Source organism: Aplidium turbinatum, chromosome 12 (assembly GCF_918807975.1).
Source record: "Aplidium turbinatum chromosome 12, kaAplTurb1.1, whole genome shotgun sequence".
Taxonomy (NCBI): domain Eukaryota; kingdom Metazoa; phylum Chordata; class Ascidiacea; order Aplousobranchia; family Polyclinidae; genus Aplidium; species Aplidium turbinatum.
The window spans coordinates 7,489,482-7,510,630 of record NC_137483.1 but is presented as its reverse complement, the minus strand read 5'-3'; the positions used below and the strand labels follow the sequence as shown (position 1 = coordinate 7,510,630).

The following is a 21,149-nucleotide window of genomic DNA, read 5'->3' as shown; positions in this document are numbered from 1 at the left end:
TAGTAATTTTCTATGAAATGTAAGGCTTTTATAAGTATATTCTTTGATAACAGGGTCATGCATAGACATGTCCCATGTTGTGTACTAGGGTTGGTTTGTTGTTATATTTGTTGAATGGAGCCATATGAGAAGGAGAATGGGTTACTGCCAATTCTACAACCCCACTTCACCATTGCAGATGTAGTTCAACCAACTCTAGATAGTAGGTGGTTTAAGGATTTTTCGATTTCCTAAAGCATTTCCTCGTGGGAAAGTGATTCAGATGTTCTGATTTCTATGTCTGTAAAGGCAGGCTTGTGCTTTCACTAAAGCTAGTCGTGCTATGGCGAGAAGATTTTTCTTGACTATCACTGATTTTTACTGCCATTTGTCCGAAAGAGTATTAATTGTTATGTTTGGCATATATTGTTTTTCGTTGTGACAGTCAGAAATAAAAACAAACTGAACTGATTTACATGGATTATTTTGTGTTCTTTACATTTATCAATCACACAAAAAACTTGTTTTTCAAGAGCCTCAAACAACAGCGAGGAGATGATTTCGCTGCAGCAAAAGAAGTCACAAGTGATAGAGGAAGAGAACTGGAAAAAACAGCAGTTTTCTGCAGCAATTGATGAAGAAATTGACTCTCCTTTCGAACCAGCTGCACTTGGTACATCTGAATGTGACAATGCCCGGTATTCAGTGATGATCCTGCTCTGCGATCTTTTTCTGTGAACATGTTAGAAAATATTCGCAAAGGCAGTAACTCTTGTGATGTTTCTGTCCGCACTTTTTCCAAACCAAAATTAAATTTGGATGCCAACTCACTGTTCTCTTTGATTGGGACCATGCCACGCTTACTGAGTCTATCCTTACTTCACACTTGACCATGGATGAACTAAAGGGTTTGATAAACACAAAGTTTGAATACCCTCATTTTCCTGCCCATACTCAGGCTGTGCGGGCAGTGCGGCGTCTCATTTGGGAAGTCACTAACGACTGTGGAAGTATTGCTGGCCATCAACAACGGGATGGTTTCATTCGGGCGAGAATTGCTTCGCGTAGGGTCTTGCCGAAAGCAGACACGAAATCTGACTTTCTTTCATTGGCTGCAGTATAATGTTTTGATATTCACCACTGTTTCTTGTTCATTGTCTTTATTCTTCATTCGTTTGTGCACGTTTTACAAGCACATATAAAGTTGGTTGGTTGATGTGTAAGCTACCATTGGAGAGTTGCAGTTACTATATCTGTCAAAAAACAAATGTAAATCGGCGAAAACAATCGAATATTAATGCAGTGCGTTGTGTGATTATGTAATACATATTACTACAACAAAACCAAAGTGTCATCTTATGCACAGTGCGTTCCTACTCTTGCCATGGAAGTGAAAAAGGCTTTAATATCATCAGTTTTTGCTGACCAAGCAAAAATAGGGTTGCCAGGTGATTGTTTAATATCTTACCGTACACCACCAGCCTTTACCTAAAAGGGCAACTAGCAGTCGCATCATATGTAATTGTTGTTGTGGTTGTTAAAGTTGGAAATTTTTACAATTTAAAAAAGATAAACAAAGTTTTTTCTTCAAAAAAATTTGTACCTGGCAACTCTGTGCTGGCAAGAAATGCCAAGGACAAAATCGACTACATGTTTAAGGTTACTGAATATTTTTGCGTGAAATTTTACAGAAATATTCTACATAGCAATAGTCACCCTGTGTGATAATTCGATTTTTGATTTTTTTAAATTTTTTGATTTTCACATCGCCTTACTGCTCAGTGTTCACATAATGAATAAATGCTTCATAATACTTTTCCTGACAAGTATAAAGTTTTACCCATATTCCCGCAATGCAAGATAAAGATACAAAACAAACTTCAAAGATGAAAACTTATTTTATTTGGGAACTACGCTGGAGTAAAAAGGAGTGAGAATTGACCTCTTGTCGTTACACACCAATAAAACCATGATGCATAACTTTAATTTTTTTTTTTTTTATATGTGTAGAGGAAAGATTGATGAAAAGTTTGGCAAAAACAGAAAAGTGCTAAAGTCTCAAAGTCCTGAAAACTACAGTAGTTCAACTTGGATAGATAAGTGCAACCATACTTCTTTTAAAAATGTCTATGACAGCACAATGGTGTGATTAAGGGAAAACAAACATGACTATGACATCACAAAGGAGTATTTATTAAACTCTTCAGGGAAAATAAAAAACAACAAAATGTTTCCATCTTTCACTTCATTTAAATGTGATTTGGGCTAAAAGTTGGGGCTTTAGCACTACACTGCTTTTGCCAAGCTTTTCATCAATCTTTCCTCTACCCGATTAAAAAAATTTTTTTTTTAAAGTTACGCATCATGGTTTTATTGGTGCGTAACGACAAGAGGTTAATTTCTTTTTATCTCAAAAAGTAGTCGCCAAAACTTGTTTTAATGTTCATAAACAGATAGCCCACCCCAGAAAACATGGGGTAGAGCTAAAAATTATCCAAATCCATGTTGAGCGGTTCTTGAGATATTGCCATTTTCTATTGCTCCTTATCTATGAAGCCACCTAGTGGCTAAGGTTACTTCACTTATAACTCGAGAACCGCTTGTGTGATTTTCATCAAGTTTGCACCAAATGCACATCAACTGGAACAACCTCTTGACGTTGTACTGGAAAAGGTGTGGAGTGCTGCTCAAAAGTGCTTTTGTTAAGTAGAAAAACAGGACACTGACCAGTGACCACCTGGTCCTAACATGCCCATTAACCAAAATCCCAGGTGGCTTCGAAACTGTACACGAGCGTGGTACTGCATTTAACAACTGGCTCGACCAAAGTACAGACAATACTTGAGATGTGCCAACCATAGGACACTGTTACTACTATTTGAGACAGTGAGAAATCTTTATGGCTCGTGTGTTGAGACTTGGGACCTACAAAATTGCAATGAAAAAATAGGCCTATACCAGACATATAGTCTGATTTAAAGTAAGTTATACGAGTTATGAGACTGTTTCTTTGTTGAAAGAGATGCTATAGCAATGAGTTTACCCTAATTGCTGCATATTGTGACATTTAATGTCAAAATAGGTAAAAAAAACGAATAAAAAATAAAAAAAACGATAAAAAACAAAAAAAACGAGCTTGTTTTTTTTTAAAACAAAAAAAAACCGTTTTTTTACATCTCTAATTGTGACACTGAAATGGCATTGTGGCACTGAAATGGCATTGCAAGTTGCTTAGAAAAAGCAGAAATATGTAATTACTAATTAAAAAGGGGTTTGACACATTTAACCTTAAATAAACGTAAAGTTTGTTAAGGGATCCACGTAAGGCAGATACTTATGCGTCGAAAATTTAAGAAAAAAATAGGTTGAATACTTTAACATATTAACGTCCACCTTGTAGAGTACAAGTCAATTCAAATTGAATTGACTTGTACTCTACAAGGTGGACGTTAATATGTTAAAGTATTCAACCTATTTTTTTCTTATACGTAATTACATTGCACATACAAAACATCAACTTGAGACACAACGGTTGGCTTTTAAATAAAAAATATACAAATGATTGTTGGTAAAACGATTAAAAGAAAGTGCTTGAATGAAGTTAGAATCAGGAAATGCAAATTTTATCACAGTCGTTCAAACCTTCAAGCAAGTTCAAATGGACAGTTCAAATTCAAATATGCAACAATATAAAAGGCCATAGCAGTGGTATCTAAGCAGAGTGGAAAATTTCCTGGTGAAGGAATTACAAGAGGAAGTTACAGACACATTTTCGTCCTCAAGTCGGTGAATCTTAAGACGTTGACAGACAATAGTTGACGATAAATAAAAAATACAATTATGCAATCACAACTTAAGAGTTTTCTACTTTTCCGTAAACAGCGTAGCAGGATGTAGTAGTAGTAGTCCAGTTTTAATCCGGTGATGTCCCCGTTACCGAGGGTGGCCGGATTCACCTCCAAGTGCCGCAATCGTCTTCACACCCTGCCTCCACGGATGTCCCAGGATGTCGCAATAGAATAGCCAAGCTGAAAGTCAAGCGCCGTTAAGCCAATTTGTGTCCGGCATCGATTGTTGAGAAAATGATTAAAAGAATAAAATGTTTGAATGAAGTTAAAATCTCGAATACAAATCCTATCATAGTCGTTCAAATCATCATCAGCACTTCTGTTGCAACCACCCAGTCTCTTTGAAATGATTGCAATCATCAGACTCCTTCCACATTCGAGGATGTGGGTTGTTCAGTGCCAGTACTTTCGTCAGGTGGGATTGGTCGCATGCGCACGTAGACAGAATCGGAACCTTTAGCTTTCTAAAGTAATGAAAAGTGAAGTGTTCGGTTCAATTGCATCAAAATTAAATCCAAGAAAAACTACAAAAGTAAAAGAATAATAAAACAAACACGAAAGAAATCACGTGATCTTGCTCGCATCAAACAAGACTGAAAATCTTTCATAGTGATTCTCAATGAAGTCCATAAGTACATCAACTTCACAAAAAATAAGCTAAAAATGGTATATGCTGTAATCTAGTGTAGTTTAGCTACCTTGCATTCAAGGTTACTCCGAGAAAGTTATTTTTAATAGGGTTTCTAATATAGAGATACGTAGTTAAAAACTTTTTTTAGTGGTCGTTTTTTAATCGTTTTTTTTTTTCGTTTTTTATATTATTTTCAATCGTTTTATACATTTTTTCAAGTAACAACTGTTTTCATTAATCATAACAAATAACTGCAAAAAAATGTCAAATTATAGCTGCTATTATTATATAAATTATAGCTATATCTACTATAACTTATTCTAAATTAGTTTGCCGCAATTTTGACTAAGTTCTATAAGTAAGAAGTGTGGCCGCATGCTCAGCAAGTGGTTCCAATGAACCACTCAACTTCAAGTGCTACCAGCAATAATGAGGATAAGGACTGTTTGGATGTTGAATCCTGGGAAATGGTCTCGGTGGTAACCATATTAAGAATCATAACCACATGGTGTATCTGCAGTCTGGCCAACTGATGTAGGTTAACCTACAGATCAAAAAAGTAAAGAGTACCACACTAAATTGAAGTGCTTTCAATTCAAATTCAAAATTAATAAACTTAATTTTGCCAATTAAATGTGGTACTCTTTACTTTTTTTGATTATTTTATCACATCACACATCTTCTTGGATCATTGTTGAAGCCAAAAGAAGCTTTCAATGAAAGGTTTAATGACGAAGTAATATTTTGGCAACTTATCAATGTCTGGATTATTTCAGAACAGATATTTTAGAGAAACAAAAGTGAAAATTTTGTTCCAGTATTTAAATTTTAGAGAGACTATGTGCGCAAAAAACAATCGTTATTTTATTTTCGTTTAAAAAAAAAAGAAAAAACAAACGAGCCTAAAAAAGTGTCTCACATCTCAAATCTCATGTCGTATAAAGATCCAACTAAGAACACATTAAAATCTATTTCAGACCTTAATAATTAACATCGCACATCGGTTCGTTCGTTCATAGTTTGTCACGTTAATGTCGGAGCCAGATAAGACGATTGTCTGCAATGTTTCTTACATCATTGTCGTCACAGGAAGGGCTAAGGGGGAAGTTGGTGAGGATGTGCTTCATCGTCTGATTGTCTAAGCCACAATCACACACTGGGTCGAGAGTCATCTTCCATCGAAAAAGATTGGTTTTATTTCCACCGACTGCGCAGCGCGCTCCATTCAAGCAACATCACTCTTTTCTATCAAGAAAAGGAGCTTGTTGGAGGCTTTGGGAAGAACTTGAGAATAGCAGGATGTTGTTTGCCATCAAACTCTGATGACCATTGTTCCAATCTTACAGTTGCCGCGCTTGTGTGTTCCAATGTGCTAACTTTGACGAAGCTCTTGCGTGACTTGAGCCTTAGTGGGTTTGTGTTCATAGAGAGGGTGGCGTTGGTAGGATGTCTGTTTTATTCTTTTTTGGTATTCCCTTCTCTTCGGATATTAGGTGGAGCTATGGTGGCTAGACTACAGAGGTCAGTAGTTGGAGATGATTCTACATACTTTGTTTAGTTCAGAGTCAATCACTTTGGTATAGCTTGATCTGGACCATACTGGAGCACAGTATTCTGCAGTTGAATAGCATAGAGCCAGTGCTGTCTGTTTCAGTGTGTCATCATCTGCTTCCCAGCTTGAGCTTTCGAGCTTTTGTAAAACGTTGTTGCGAGCAGCTAATTATTCTTAAGTTTCAGTAGATGTGTCTTATACGATTAGATCCTATTCAGTGTTATGCCATGATATACAGGAAACATGGTATATTGTAAAGCAATATTTTCCCAGTTGATGCTAAGTTTTTGACTAGCTTTATGGTTGTTTAAGTGAAAGCAGGCTGCTTGGGTTTTGGAAGGGTTTGTAGTTAAACTCTTGTAACGTCATCAGTAATATAAAATGATGAAAAACATTTAATTAAAACATTACCGTTGTACTGCTTGATTCAGGTACTTCGTCATAATCATGTGGATCACGTGACGCCTGCAACGCAAACAAGATCAAGTTTGTTGCTGGAGATTGAAAGCACATGTGCCAGTGCGATACCAATGAATCCTTCAATGGCAAAAAATGAAAATTTATAAATTTCCCAAAAATGAAGCTTTGAAGAAGTTCTCCAGGTGAAATCGCTCAACTTAAAGATCGTTGAGTACTTTGAACAGTTTACATGTTTTCACACAAGGGCTTGGGAGAGACCTGATTATTTAATTCTTTCTGCAATGATTAAGCCTTTACCAGAGCTCAATAAGAAATTGATCACATAAAACTGTTACGTCAAAAAGACATCAAAAACTGAAATTGAAGATGATTTGCAAACTCAATGACTTTCAGCATCTCATGATAATTATTGAAACGAAGCAAAAATGCACATACACCAGAGCATATTCAGTAGGATATTAAAATTTGAAAAACTGTGTGTCCTGATTTCAAGGGAAGTGCACAGACAATTTCAGGAAGTTATCGGGTTAAGGTGCCTATCCAAACACTAATCAATGCTTCCAAAATTTTTTACCAACTTTAGGTATCAATCATGATATCGACCATTCACAGCTGCACTAAATACAAGGAAGTCGTCCCATCTACCATACCTTACCAACTGCTATGTACAAACCATGTACAAAATGCAACTCGTAAGCATTTTAATACAATAGAAAAATATAAGCTGACTACACATTAAAAGACAAAAGTTATATTGCTCATTGCACAAAAAAAGCAAAAGAGGAAACTTTTTATATCCGCAGCATTGTGATCATGTATAAAGTTATACTTACAGGAACAGAAGGATCCGGTAGGTTAAGTTGCAAATAACCAAAACTATCTGCAAAAAGAAAATGTAAGTATAAACGCAAACAAGTGCAAATGTGAATACTGAACATTGTTACATTGACTAGCCTTCGCAAAATGATTGGTACAATTTACTTTCCAACAGCTAAACAATGATCTGTTTTTTTTTTAGAAATGCAGGTAGAAAAACATTACAAATGGCATATTTTAATGACCATTAATCAATTTGATACAAAATACACAAATATTGAAAAGTCTTAATGTATTTCAAGACTTTAATAAGCTGTTTTATTACCTGTTGGCAAGGGAACATTGTTTCGAACGTTTTGGTAGTCGTGCTGTGCAGTGGAACCACTTGGCTAAAAGGAAAGAATAACTTTTTTCCAACTCAACAGCACATTACAACCGACGACAGAAGTAATCACAAAATGTAAGACTATAGTTTTGAAATTTTATGGCGATGATTACGTAATGCTTCTGCAATCCATTGAAAGATCAATAATCTATTTTGATAATGAAGGCCTACATTTATCGCAAAAGACGTCTAATTTTACAGTCTATACCTAAACATATTTTGGACAGAAAAAAAGAAACAAACGTTTTTGGTTTTGTTTTAAATCTTTATTCTCGGACTGACAAAGCCTTGATAAATAAAGTGACTTGCGTTCTTCTGGTACCAGAAGAACGCAAGTCACTTTATTTATCAAATGCCTGGTGAACAGTTTCATTCTGTCTTTACTATAGAAAAAGTCTTGATAGGTTATTCTTGGTGGTTTCGTATACTTGTAGAGCAGGGTTTCCCAAACTTTTTTGGGCCACGGATCACTATTTGTGAATCTGTTTATTCGCGGACCCCCAATGCAAAGGTAAAAATGAATAAAACCGAATTTTGTTTATTTAAAAAACTGATAACATCAATGGGACGGATGGGATTGCTTCTTATTGCATAAGTCATCAATTCTCGGAGTTATTTGTGGCCATCTCGTGAATGAATGTGGCCATCTCGTGGCATAGGACAGAGGTGAATTGCCTGCCACGGTCCGAAGATATAACGCGGGGGCTATAGACCCAATGCAGTATGAATGCGTCTGCGCAGCTCTTCGCGTTGACATCTGCAAGGGGAATGGCTTCCGGCCAGTGAGTAAATCTGTCGATGACGGTTAAATTATAACAACACCCATTTGAACTAGGAAGGAGCCCTACTAACTATACAGGGTCCATGGAAAGTCTGGACCTGTATTTTGTCTTCATGTTGGTAAGAGCTGAAAATGCTGTCTCACTCATGCAGGTCGTGGCAAAAGGCAATAAAATTTTATCTTCTTTTTGCGATAGTAATGAGTAGCCTATTCCTCCACAACACTCAACCAGAAAGATGCAATAGCTGTTTGATTGAAACTAAGTACCGTATTAAAGTTCCATCAGATGATAATTCGGCTAATTCTTCTTCGAGTCCTGACAAATCAGTCTTTGTAACAACAAAAGGGCTTGAAATCCAGTCAAAATTCTCATTTGTATCTTTTAAATAGTAGGCTACTTCTTGACATGTGCAGAAAGCAATTTCAAAGGTTGTGTATCGTCAGAGAAAACATTACCAACAAACCCTTATTAATACAGTCACACAGAACAGGATACTTGACAGGGTACGTGCTGTGCAACGAATAAGCCAATGTGTGACTTTTTAATTTCTTGTCATATCGCCACGGACCACCTGTGCAGTCGTCGCGGACCACCAATGGTCCGCGGACCACAGTTTGGGAAACCCTGTTGTAGAGGGTCTTGACGCAGGGCCGGTTACTGAGACTGGCAGAAAGAAGTGCTTTCAATTCAAATTTAATAAACTTAATTTTGCAAATTAAATGTGGTATTCTTTACTTTTTTTGATTATTTTATCACACTACACGATTCTTTTCTTGAAAGTTATGGTACCAGTTCAGTTTCGGTGCCAGTTTAATTTAGGTTACGAGTCATGATTTGATTCAGTTCACCACGTTCTGTTAGACATTTTTGGTTGCAACCTTTTGAGTTAGTGCGTCCTTTCGGTTATAAGTTAAAGCGCCTATCCAAACACTTACCAATTTTTCCACACTTTTTTCTGAATTTAGGTATCAATCGTGATATTGACCATTCCAAGCTGCACTTACTACAAGGAAGTCATCCCATCTACCATACCTTACCAGCAGCTATGTACAAACCAAGATGCAACTCGCAAGCATTTTAATACAATAGAAAAATATAAGCTGATTGACTACACATCAAAAGACAAAAGTTACATTGCTCATTGTACAAAAAAAAAAGCAAAAGAGCAAACTTTTTATATCGCAGCATTGTGATCATGTATAAATCTATACTTACAAGAACAGAAGGATCCGGTGGGTTAAGTTGCAAATAACCAAAACTATCTGCAAAAAGAAAATGTAAGTATAAACGCAAACAAGTGCAAATGTGAATACTGAATATTGTTACATTGACTGGCCTTCGCAAAATGGTTGGTACAATTTACTTTCCAACAGCTAAACGATGATCTATTTTTGTAGAAATGCAGGTAGAAAAACATTAGAAATGGCATATTTTAATGAGCATTAATCAATTTGCTAAAAAATATACAAACATTGAAAAGTCTTAATGCATTTCAAGACTTTAATAAGGTTTTTTATTACCTGTTGGCAAGGGAACATTGTTTGGAACGTTTTGGTAGTCGTGCTGCGCAGTGGAACCACTTGGCTAAAAGGAAAGAATAACTTCTTTCTAACTCAACAGCGCATTACAAGCGACGACAGAAGTAATCACAAAATGTAAGACTATAGTTTTGAAAATTTATGGCAATGATAACGTAATGTTTCTGCAATCCATTGAAAGACCAATAATCTATTTTGATAATGAAGGCCTCCATTCCTACATTCATGGCAAACGATTTTAACAAACGATTCTATTGCTAAAGTCTATCTATATCTAAACACTTTTTGGACAGAAGAAAAGAACAAATGAAATAGCAACAAGCGACAAAACAAAAACATCAACCCAGAAACGATTAAAGTTTCATCTTGTTGACATTGATATGAACGATAGCATTACACCAAGTTCCGATTAACATCTTCCATCAAAGTTTATTCCAAACTTCAACAGTTAATACTGGAAGACTGACAATAATGTAACACCATGAAATTGTATAACCAACAACTTACCATAGCATTGGTGGGATTAGATGATTGTATTTCCTCATAAGCGTGTTGATCACGTGACATCTGTTGTACAAACAAAAATAACTCATCAGCTTTGCAACGTATCAATGCAAGACTGTAAGCACGAGATTTTATTAAAATGCATGAAAACAGTTTTATTGTTTTTCAAATAAAAAAAAACAAAAAACAACTACTTTGCCTATGTGTGGCTGCGGAGCTGGAGGCGCGGAGCCAAGGATTTTTAATAGGCCCGGAGCTGGAGCATTTAACTTCACTTGCTGTGGAGCAGGAGCTGGAGCCGTTACCTCGGCTTACTTTGGAGTCTGAGCCTTTAACTCCGTATGCTGAAGAGTCGGAGCAGAAGCCACAAAAATGCAACAGCTCAGGCTCCAGTTTAAGACACTCACTCACTCAGGAGTTTAATTAAATTTTATAATTTTTTTATTAAATCTATGACACGAGACGAGAAACTATGAGAAATGACCGACTAGGGACAGTGACAGGTTATGTCACATTCTGAAGCATTTTTTACCGAACGGATTGTTTCATCACAGATCAACTAGCATACAAGTCATGCCATACATTAAACGTATGTAAACGTTGAATCAATAAAAATAACGATAAATTTCGCTAGTTGGTACTGAACTAATGAACAGCTAGGCATTTCGTGTGGTGGGTGTGAAGTGCACAGTTAGTCACAGGCAAGCCGACTAGCTACATGATAGCTAGTATGTAACAGTATGAAACGAAAATTATGAAGTCACACAATATCTGAAATTTTTTTACTCTCAAGTACTCTCGTTTTTAGTACTCTCAAGAGACATAGCACATGAAAGCAATTTATCGAAACTAAGCAGGCTAGGAAGCTGATTTGTTACTTCCCACGAATTACTTATGAGCAAAGTTACCACACAGTCCATATTTCTTAAATTTGTCGTTGTTTTGAAGGCAGGGTTGTCGGTATTTTACCCGACCCAAAAAAACCCGGGTGGTTTTTTTTTTTAAAAAACCCACTTAAAAAAACCCAAAAAAACCCATAAAAAAACCCAGAGCATCATATGTGTCCAGTTTTTATTAGAAAATTAAAAAAATGAACAAAAACACTACAAGGCACTTAAAACAAACTTTAAATTAGGACTTAAGGATGTGATTGTGAAGTAAATTTCCAAAAATAAACTGAAAACGCAGTGGATATTGTACAGTACACAAAAATCAAGTAATGCCACTTTGTGTATATATACTACACTAAAACTAATTTATGCAAGAAGGCCTGATAGTTAAACTGGTGAAAGTAGGCTACTACTCTACTGTAGTCTGTAGTGTATATATGATGTGAAATGCAATTTAGGAGGCTATTTACCAATTACAGATTCTGGATTCTAACGCATGGCTGTTTCAGAGCATTTGCCTAAATGGCCACGCAATTGCTCATCCATTACTATATCAGGCCTCGAAATTCACGGCGGACATGTTCGCCGTCACAGCATGCGATGTCCGCGGGAAGTACCATCTAGATCGGTCATATTTGTCCGCCGAGAAATAACACAGGAACTAGCGATACAAATCGTCATTGCATAGCACGAACAATTGTTGCGAAAATATAATTTCTCGTGCATTCTAACGCGCATCTAGAAAATGTAAATACTGTAACTTTCGATTTTTACGTTGCTTCAACAATTGATGACATTGAATCAGCGTAACAAAGGTGAATTCTTCGCTAAGAATCTATGGGAATAGCAGTAGCCTACTTCTACACTAATCACGCGCAACCTAGTTTAAGTCTTACGTCACAATGTCTGGCTTTGATCCCCCAGTAATATTGATACTTAAAGGCAAGGTTAGTTAAAAAATTAGATTATAAACACGAGTAGGCTATAACAGCAAGATGCAGCAAAATTTGTTAAGTTTTGATATTACAGTGAAAAAGAAAAGGCCCAAGGAAAATTCACTTTCGCTCACATGACACGCAAAAATAAACGTACCGTAAAGAAAAAAGCCAAGTAAAACTTTGCACAGCAGAATATAATAGCGTTAGTGTAGAAGTTTTCCGACTCGTGCCCAGAGCATTGTGACGCAAGAAGCCACACGACCTCGTTCGGTGGAAATTAATCAGTTATGCGGTGTAAGCAGAGCTCTACACGGCGCTTTGACTAGAGCTTCAAGCGCACGTCGTTGGTCTGATGAAAGCCTTTCAGAGTGACTACACTGTAATTTTAAAAAACCTTCTAAACCGTAGTTATAGTTCTCAAATGGCGAAGAATTATCAAGATAAAGTGATTAAACATGACGATCGACGTTTAAACTCGTGTGTCCGCCGTGAGACTTAATTTGTCCGTCGAGATAGCTGCTCAGACCGGACACGTTTGTCCGCCGTCAACAAAAACGAATTTCGAGGGCTGCTATATATATATAATATATATATAAATGATAAAAAATATTTAAACATGATGGCATAAATGCTCCTTGCCTTCAAATCTAAAGCAAATGATGCAATAATGTGATTTCTACCACGGTAGCATCAACTTGGTATAGAAATCAGTGGATGATGCAACATCCAACTTGATCTTGAAATTAATGGATGATGCAACATTCAAGCAACAACAGCCCTAGTGCATTATTTTATTGAGTTATGCAAGCATGTACTGTGAGTGAAAGGCACTTCATTCGTAAAAAGTAGTTTTGAGGTGAAATAAGCATGAATCTACCTTTTTTGCATCTTTTTTAAAAAAACCCAATAAAACCCAAAAAAAAACCGGGTTTTTCTCAACCCTGTTTGAAGGGCAGTGTTATAAAAAACTCCATTGTATTTAATTCTAAAAAATTTACATATTTTAGACACATGTCTTTATTTTCTCTCTGGAGCTGCAGCCGGAGCCATTGGCATGAAGCTGGAGAGCTCCAGAGGTGGAGCTACAGATGTGAAGCCTTACAGCTCCGGAGCTGGAGCCGAAACCACTTGTGCAAAACCTCACAGCTCCGGAGCTGGAAGTGGAGCCAGACCTATTTGTAGCGACTCCGCATCCCTGCTATAAAGCATTATCACATTCGAACTGAAGTTGTGCTTATGGAAGTTCACACAAAATGTTGTTTTTTGTTTTGCTATTCAAACAAAAAGTGTGATTTTATGCAAATGTTATAAAAATTCTCGGTAAAGAACAAACTACAGTACCAACCAAGACAAAAACATGGACAGGACACGTTTTAAAAAATAACACGATTGCATAATCTCTTAATTTGCATTCTCTTATACAATCATTCCGTGATTTCAACTTTGGGAATTAAAAGCTGCTTCACCTTTCACTGAGCTAATAAGTATTTGTTTCGAAAACTTATGTATGATAGTAATGTCTTCATCAATGTTGAAATAAGGTGAGAAATACTTTGGTAATAACAAATTTTTATGAAACAATCTGAACTTCAAATTTATGCACATTTGTGATAAGTGTTATTTACAAAATAGAGATCGCAACCTACTCCAGACAACCTTCTCTTAAACCAGTTTTAACCAGCTCACTTATGATGTCTCGAATTGACATGTAATCAACGACGTCGTTCAGGACTTTTCTTTTATGCTAGCCGCGCCGCATACATTTAAAGGCATACTAAATGAAAATTTCAAACCGGAGTTAAGCATTAAAATGAGTAAACTGAACATTCAAGAATACATTCCAAAAACAATTATCGAAAAAAAATGTTTTCAATGGCGCTGGCAAGGCCCAAAGTCCAATGTTTCATTTATTTTCATTTTTTTCAAAATGACCAAAACGTGCAAACACAGCCCGAGAATACGTCACAAAAGACAGCAATAACAAAAGCCACGTTACCACATCTGATGTTTTGAGCAAACTGTCTGCTGTTTTGATGTTGAAATGTGCTGTTTTGATGTACATACATACATAGCCTGCAGTCAAATCGCCCGCAGTAACAATTATTGCGTGATCAGCTGATTGCTAGTCTTTTGTTACGTAGACTGTACAGTCGCACGCTTCGTTGCTCAGGCTCAATCTCGTTTTGAAAGCTCTGACAAAAGCACGCGCGCAATGGTGGTCAGACCGCAATGGGGCAAAATTTTATTGAAAATCGTTTTATGGTAGCATGTTAAACACAAAGAACGTGGGCAAAACATGCACACCATTTCCGAACAATGTTGCCATTGCGTCTCAGCAAGTAAGGATATAGTAAGAATGAAATAAAAACAATGAAAACTATCAATACTACAAAAAAGTGCTCAATGCTAAGCAAAAAAGCAAAGCAGAGCAAATTAAATTAAATATAGTTATTACTATCTAAAGCCTTTACAAAATTAGATTTTTATTTAAAATAGGTGAAACAATTTGTAAAGGCTTTGGATAGTAATAACTATATTTGATGTAAGAATGAAATATGTATTGTGGGTGTTGTTTGTAAAATACGCTTTGTCACGGAGTGCCCGAAGATTTTTCACGTGTGGTACAATTTATTCTGGCAGTGACTGTTGATTTGGGGTTATTTGATATGTTGTGTGTATCCCTTAACAACGAACGTCATCTTCTTCTGACGGTGACGTGTACAATTGATGTTACTCAAACCAGTGTCCATGGTCTGTCATAAAGTTAACCATTGATGAAAATATCAACAAGACTCAACTTTCCAACTTCATAACAACACCATGATTACTTACCTGAACATCTCCCCTTTGCTCCAATCTTACAGTGTTGGGCTCGACGTGACCTAAACAAAAAAATACAAATGAAAGAATATTGTACAACAAAAATAACACGCTTGTGTTGCATAATTTATATTGTCTGTTGTTAGAAAGTCAGTAGGGTTGTATGAAGCAAAGTATTTTGGTCAAAATGAAACGACATTCTAAAAACTGCCTTCGAAACAAAATACAATCTTTCGAACTTTAAAGTACAAGGATCCGTTAAAAGGCAATGAGCCTGATTTAACTTAGCTACCACTTATTGGTGACTATTTGTTCTTGACCCGTGGTTCCCAACCTTTTTTGATGCGTTTCCCTTTTACGTATACTGAAGCTTTTCATTCCTTCTCTATTCCATTATAGGCAGCGCGTAGATGAACTGGAACGTTGCTCTTTAGCAATTACTCATTTCGCACTTCTGTGCTGAACCATCATGGTAGCCAAGTTGTTGCGCCTTGGGATAAGCCATACTATAGTTATAACATGGGTTGTCACTGAGAGTAAAACTACAAGGGTGTTTTAAATCAATTTTTTTTTGCAAGAGTGGTATATTTTACCATATTTTTTACCAGTATTTTCTACCATACCACATAAAATTTACCCTCGCAGCTGAGATTAAAAAGTGTCTGTAGGCTACGACCACAAAGCATAAATTTAACTCTCATCATGGGCATGCTGCAAGACGCAAGACACTTATAACGCCTTTCTTTAAGCTAGATACAAAAATTCTCTTTCCGTTCATGTAACTACAAATGTAACTGTAACTTCATGTAACTACATGTAACTGCATAAGGTCATTGTATGAAAATCAAGCAGCTACAGTTCGAACAGCATACGGATTACGGAAATACAGCCTGGTTTAAAATTGAAAAAGGAACACGCCAAGGGTGCATTTTATCTCCTTCTCTATTTAATATGTACACAGAAATGGTCATGAGGAGAGCAGGGTTGAATAATTCCAATATAGGAGTGAAAATCGGTGGCAGAATTATAAACAACTTGAGATATGCAGATGACACTACCCTTTTGGCCGAGAACGCACAAGATCTTGAAGACTTAATCATCAAAGTGAAAAAGGAAAGTGAAAGGGCTGGATTGAAACTCAACATCAACAAAACAAAAATTATAACAACTGGTAAAGCAGATAACATAAATATCAAGATCGAAAATCAAGAAATTGAAACAGTGAAGGAATTCATATTTCTAGGCTCAAAAATAAGCTGGGATTCTAATAACTCACCAGAGATAAGGAGAAGAATAGCGCTGGGAAGAAATGCATTTGTTGGAATGAATAGCATTTGGAAGAGCAAGGATATAAAATTAGAAACAAAAAAGAAGCTGATCAAAACTATAATATTTCCAATTGCAACTTACGGATGCGAAACATGGACAATGAACAAAACAGACAGAAGAAAGATTGACGCATTTGAATTGTGGTGTTGGAGAAGGTTACTGCGTGTTCCTTGGACAGCCAAAGTAACAAATGAGAAAATTCTCGAACAAATTAAACCGGACATATCCCTAGAAGCTAGAATCGTCAGGCAGAAACTTTCATATTTTGGCCACATAATGAGAAGCAAATCAATGGAAAAAGACATCATGCTTGGTTTGGTCAGCGGAGGAAGAGGAAGGGGGCGCCCAAAAACAAGATGGCTTGACACAATTGTAAATGACAGTGGTATGGGAGTGCATGAATTGAAGGAGGCTGCGTGGGATCGAGAGATGTGGAGAAAGATGACGTATAGAGTGACCGAGAGTCGTAAACGACTGAACGGATGAAGAAGAAGAACTACAAATGATTTCAACTGCCATACAGAGATCAGGATACGACAAAATAAGTTCAGAAACTTCTCAATTGTACAATTTAAAGCGGTGTGCTTGATTGACAAAGTCAATGCGAGCTTTAAAAAAAACTTGTAACTTACAGTTGAAATTCTTCCCCGGTTGGGAACCACTGTTCTAGACATTTTAACAAATTGTTGTTTAAAAAGTGTTTAAAAATTGAACTTTTTAAAAATCCTGTGCCAGCCTATCCACTTCCTGTCAGTCATTTTGGGAATTTGTTTATTGCAGGGTGTCCATCGAAAGCAGAGCTGCAATTGAATGCCTTGTTTGGAAGAACCGCTAGTTAACATAATCAAAGTAATGCACATTGTGTACAAAAAAGCTACAAAGGGCTACAGCAGAGGCAAAAAGTAGTTATTCAAGATCAGCCATAAAGTACAACGGCTTTCTCTGAGTCAACTCTAAGACAAACCACGAAACGGCAGACCCTCTGTCATGGTTAATCCTGAAAACAAGAGTTGAGGTACTGTTTAGAGAACAGCGGAAAGTCTTCATTCGTCAAATCAGTGAATTTTTGGGAATAAGCGACGACAGTGCTGCAAAGGGTAGGGCTTTGCAAAGGTCTCGTGCCAGGTGGGTTTCGTAACAACACAAAGAGAACTGCTTTGAAGCTTGTTCGAAGCAACAACTGTACGGTGACTGGGGATAAAATATCGCTTCATTACTATCAGACAGAGTCATAACGAGCATCCATCATAACCAACTCAATTTTTCATGGCTGGCATACATACCCTCATTCATCTGTGGACCGTCGTTGTTAGATAAAATAGATTACATTGAAAAGTAGTGTAGGGCTCTAGAGGTAAGGTCTGAGTATCAAACTAAGATCTTAGAAGCCTTGTACATAAAACGTAATAATCCATCTTTGAACATACAATTGTACGCTTGCGGCTCATCTTTCTTGCTCTCTGTATTTTAAAATTAGTTTTTTCGCACCTTGCCTTTCTACCACGTCATGTGATCTGTTCAACTCCTTTTGATGCAGTTACCTTTGATTCTCGTAGAGCCTATATCGTTGAGTTTGAGCTAGTCAGAAGTACTGTGCAGTTTTTGTTTTTTCTCTTTTATAGTTTTAATAAGCCATTGTATGTTATTCCTGAAGAGGACACCTTGTGATGTCGAAAACATTCGATATTTAATTTGTTGCGTAGTTTTGTGTTTCTGTAAATGTAATAAACTTGAATAATGAATATGTTAAACTTGATAACGTTGCTCGGCTTCGTATGCCTATGGTTCAACAAGACAAACTTTTTACCGAAGCTCTATTATATTTATGATTAGGCTATTGACTATGTTGTGTTTTACCATAACAAGAAAATTTAAAAGACCTTTCAACACTCGTAAGTTTGTGTAATTGACAAACTGTGTCCTTTTCGAGTTCACAACGAAACAAAATTGGCTCCTTTCTTTCGAGACAAAGCGAAGACAAAAATTTGTGTCAAAACGAAGCAAAGTATTTTAAAGCTTCTAAATTAGAAATGGAATACTGCAGCTTTACAGAATTGGAAGGAGCTCTGGAATTTTTTTCCATGCGGATCTGATTCTAGCTGTGACAGCCCGACAATCGCCTGACTGACTAATCATATCGCCAATATAGCAGAAGGCATTAACGCATTCATACTGGTCTTCAACCAATTTCAAGTGCGTTATGGCATTTACTAAAGGAGGAGTTTCACCACAACATCTCTTGCACATATCGTAGGGATCCTTTTTACGCAAGCTTGTATCAAAATGACCAAAATACTGAAATTAAATCTCTCTGAACATTAGAATAAGAATTTTACTGGTGTACGCTTGGTCAGTTCTACAATAATACAATATGGCAGTGAATTCTGTACTATATGCCAGCAGATAGAAAATTAACCGTGCTGAAATTTGGTTCATACGGAGAATGACGGGAATTAACTGGATTGATAAGATCACCAATAAAGAAGTGTGGAGACGCTCTGCGTGTACCCTTGGCGTCCTCATTAGAATGGTTATAAAAAGGCAAAATGACATTCATCGGGCACGTCTATCGTAAGCGAGGGATTGCACAAACAGCAATGATGGAGCGGCTTCCTGGTGAGAGGCAGAGGGGCGTCCACGTTTGAAATTTTTTTTAAATCTTTTAACATGGATAAACCAGGATTTTGTAAATTTAATAAGAACAATGGACGATCGATCGTTGTGGAGAATCACAGTAACCGACACCTTATTTAAGCAGGGTAGATGATGATGAATCATGAAAAATCAAGGGCTATAGTCGAGGAGACGACACTTTGCAATCGACGGTTTGTAATAAACGTTTGTTTCCCTTAGCTTTTACTTCTCTACAAGGCTGCATGTGGTTGAGCAAGGTAGCACAACGTTGTTCATGTGCTACAGTTCGAATCAACATATATGTGTAGATGGCGATTCCACCATCAGGGCAACTGGCCGTCCCAAGCGCTCATACGCCAGAAGCTGGTGGCACTTCTTGGAACATAGGTTATACTACCGAGCGGTCACTCGGTATTGTGAAGATCGCTATATTCAAGCGCATTGACAGTTATTACTCACTTTTGTCTTTAGATGATCTCCGTCTTATAAACCAGCAAAGCAGAAGAATAAGTATCAATAAGAGAAGACAACCGGCAACACTGATTCCAACTGTAAAACCCAAGCTTGTAGAAGCAGCCCATGAACTTCCATCAGATACGGTAACAGTAAAACTGAACGTAGATAACGCTCCCGAATAAGCGGACGAGGAAAGAGTTAGCACATATAACCCGTTGTCGTCAGCAGACACCTAAAGAACAATGGTTATTGATTTTATCTTAAAATAACAACAGTCCAATCATCAATGCAATCTTTGAGTATTCTCGTGGCATAGTATGAAATAGATTGCAACAATCTAGAAAAATAACAACAAAAAACAGACGTTTACGGGTATGAGCGGCAGAAGGCATGATGCACCTGACCGCTACAAATCATTATTGAAAATCGAATTCTGCAACCAACCTTACAAAAAAATTGATCAAGGAACTTTTGTAAAACAACTTATGAAAAGCAAACGAGTTGAATCTGCTTCTGTTATAAAAATCAGAAAATACACCTAAATCTTCTAAAAACAAATCTTATACCCGTCAATTGCTGATTGCAATATAAGTTTACTAAAATAAACTAACACATGATATCACATGCATAGCCCATGAGTAACGGTATTGTAACTTAAGCTTTAAGCTGACATCTTGGATTGCTTTCTTTTACAAATTCACAACGGTTGGCATGGAATAGCACTACGATTACACACTGTGATATCATTATAACAAAACACACACTCAAATCAGGAAGTAATCTAAAGCGAATAAAAAAATTTCACGCAGCGTCACTGTAAAAGGTGTTAGTCTTACGAAGCTGAAGAACTAATGTGATTTCTTGCTGAAAAGTCACCTTGCAACAGAAATTTGAATTTCGATTCCGCGACTCTGGTTTTAAAACGATTCAGCAAAGCAACTTTATAACTTTAATCGTCATGTCACTTACATTTGTTCGTTTAAATGAGAATATTTGTTGGTCCTTTGGCACAGTGGTAGAGGTCAAATACATTAATGCGTCATTTTTCACAATTGAACCTAAAACGCATGCGTTTTAAAAAAAACATTTTTATTGTGTTAGTGGCTCAAAATGGGTTCATCGCTTTTTAGTTATAAAAATGACAACTGCAGCTGCAAGGTCAGAAAAATGTACAAACACCAAACACTTTAGCTAAATAAAGTAGTAACAATAGCCTTCACTATTTTGTCAGGATTTTGACACAGAAAACCCAACACATAAGCCTATAATAATAAAACAAAACAATATTAGTTTATGATTCAGTAACTGTTAGCCAGGGCTGGGGAGCCACTGCAAAAAATCATAGGCTCCGGCTCCAGCTCCGGAGCTATCAAGCATTCATCCACTAGCTCCAGCTCCGGAGCTATAAACTTTTAAACAGCGGCTCCGGCTCCATTAAGAGTGTTTTGTAGCATTTGTCACAGTAGGATGCAATGGTTTAGAAGTCTGCACTGCAGCGCTAAAAATTCTGTTAAAAAATATAAACACACATTTCAGATTTAAGCTGAATGAAAAACAAGGGATTGCAGGTTTTGATTCAAATAAACGATTGATACGTTTAAGCAGTATACTATTAACCAATTTCGTC

The 21,149-nt window shown here is 36.8% G+C and overlaps 1 protein-coding gene across 2 annotated transcripts in view; it reads right to left on the bottom strand.

Moving 5' to 3' along the window:
- The window catches only part of LOC145781156 (uncharacterized), a 122,531-nt gene that overhangs the window by 89,561 nt on the left and 11,821 nt on the right, over positions 1 to 21,149 (bottom strand). The window contains exons 9-18 of one of the 2 annotated variants that reach the window (XM_082592925.1): positions 20,492 to 20,580; positions 19,526 to 19,754; positions 15,116 to 15,165; positions 10,459 to 10,518; positions 9,934 to 9,997; positions 9,629 to 9,675; positions 7,572 to 7,635; positions 7,264 to 7,310; positions 6,422 to 6,475; positions 3,484 to 4,291 (exon numbers count right to left, since the gene is read on the bottom strand). In XM_082592925.1, coding sequence (XP_082449051.1) covers positions 4,187 to 4,291; positions 6,422 to 6,475; positions 7,264 to 7,310; positions 7,572 to 7,635; positions 9,629 to 9,675; positions 9,934 to 9,997; positions 10,459 to 10,518; positions 15,116 to 15,165; positions 19,526 to 19,754; positions 20,492 to 20,580 — 809 coding nt within the window. In that variant the 3' untranslated portion in view covers positions 3,484 to 4,186. Of the gene's footprint in view, positions 1 to 3,483; positions 4,292 to 6,421; positions 6,476 to 7,263; positions 7,311 to 7,571; positions 7,636 to 9,628; positions 9,676 to 9,933; positions 9,998 to 10,458; positions 10,519 to 15,115; positions 15,166 to 19,525; positions 19,755 to 20,491; positions 20,581 to 21,149 lie in introns of those variants that run through there. The other variant, XM_082592923.1, reaches the window with a different exon arrangement.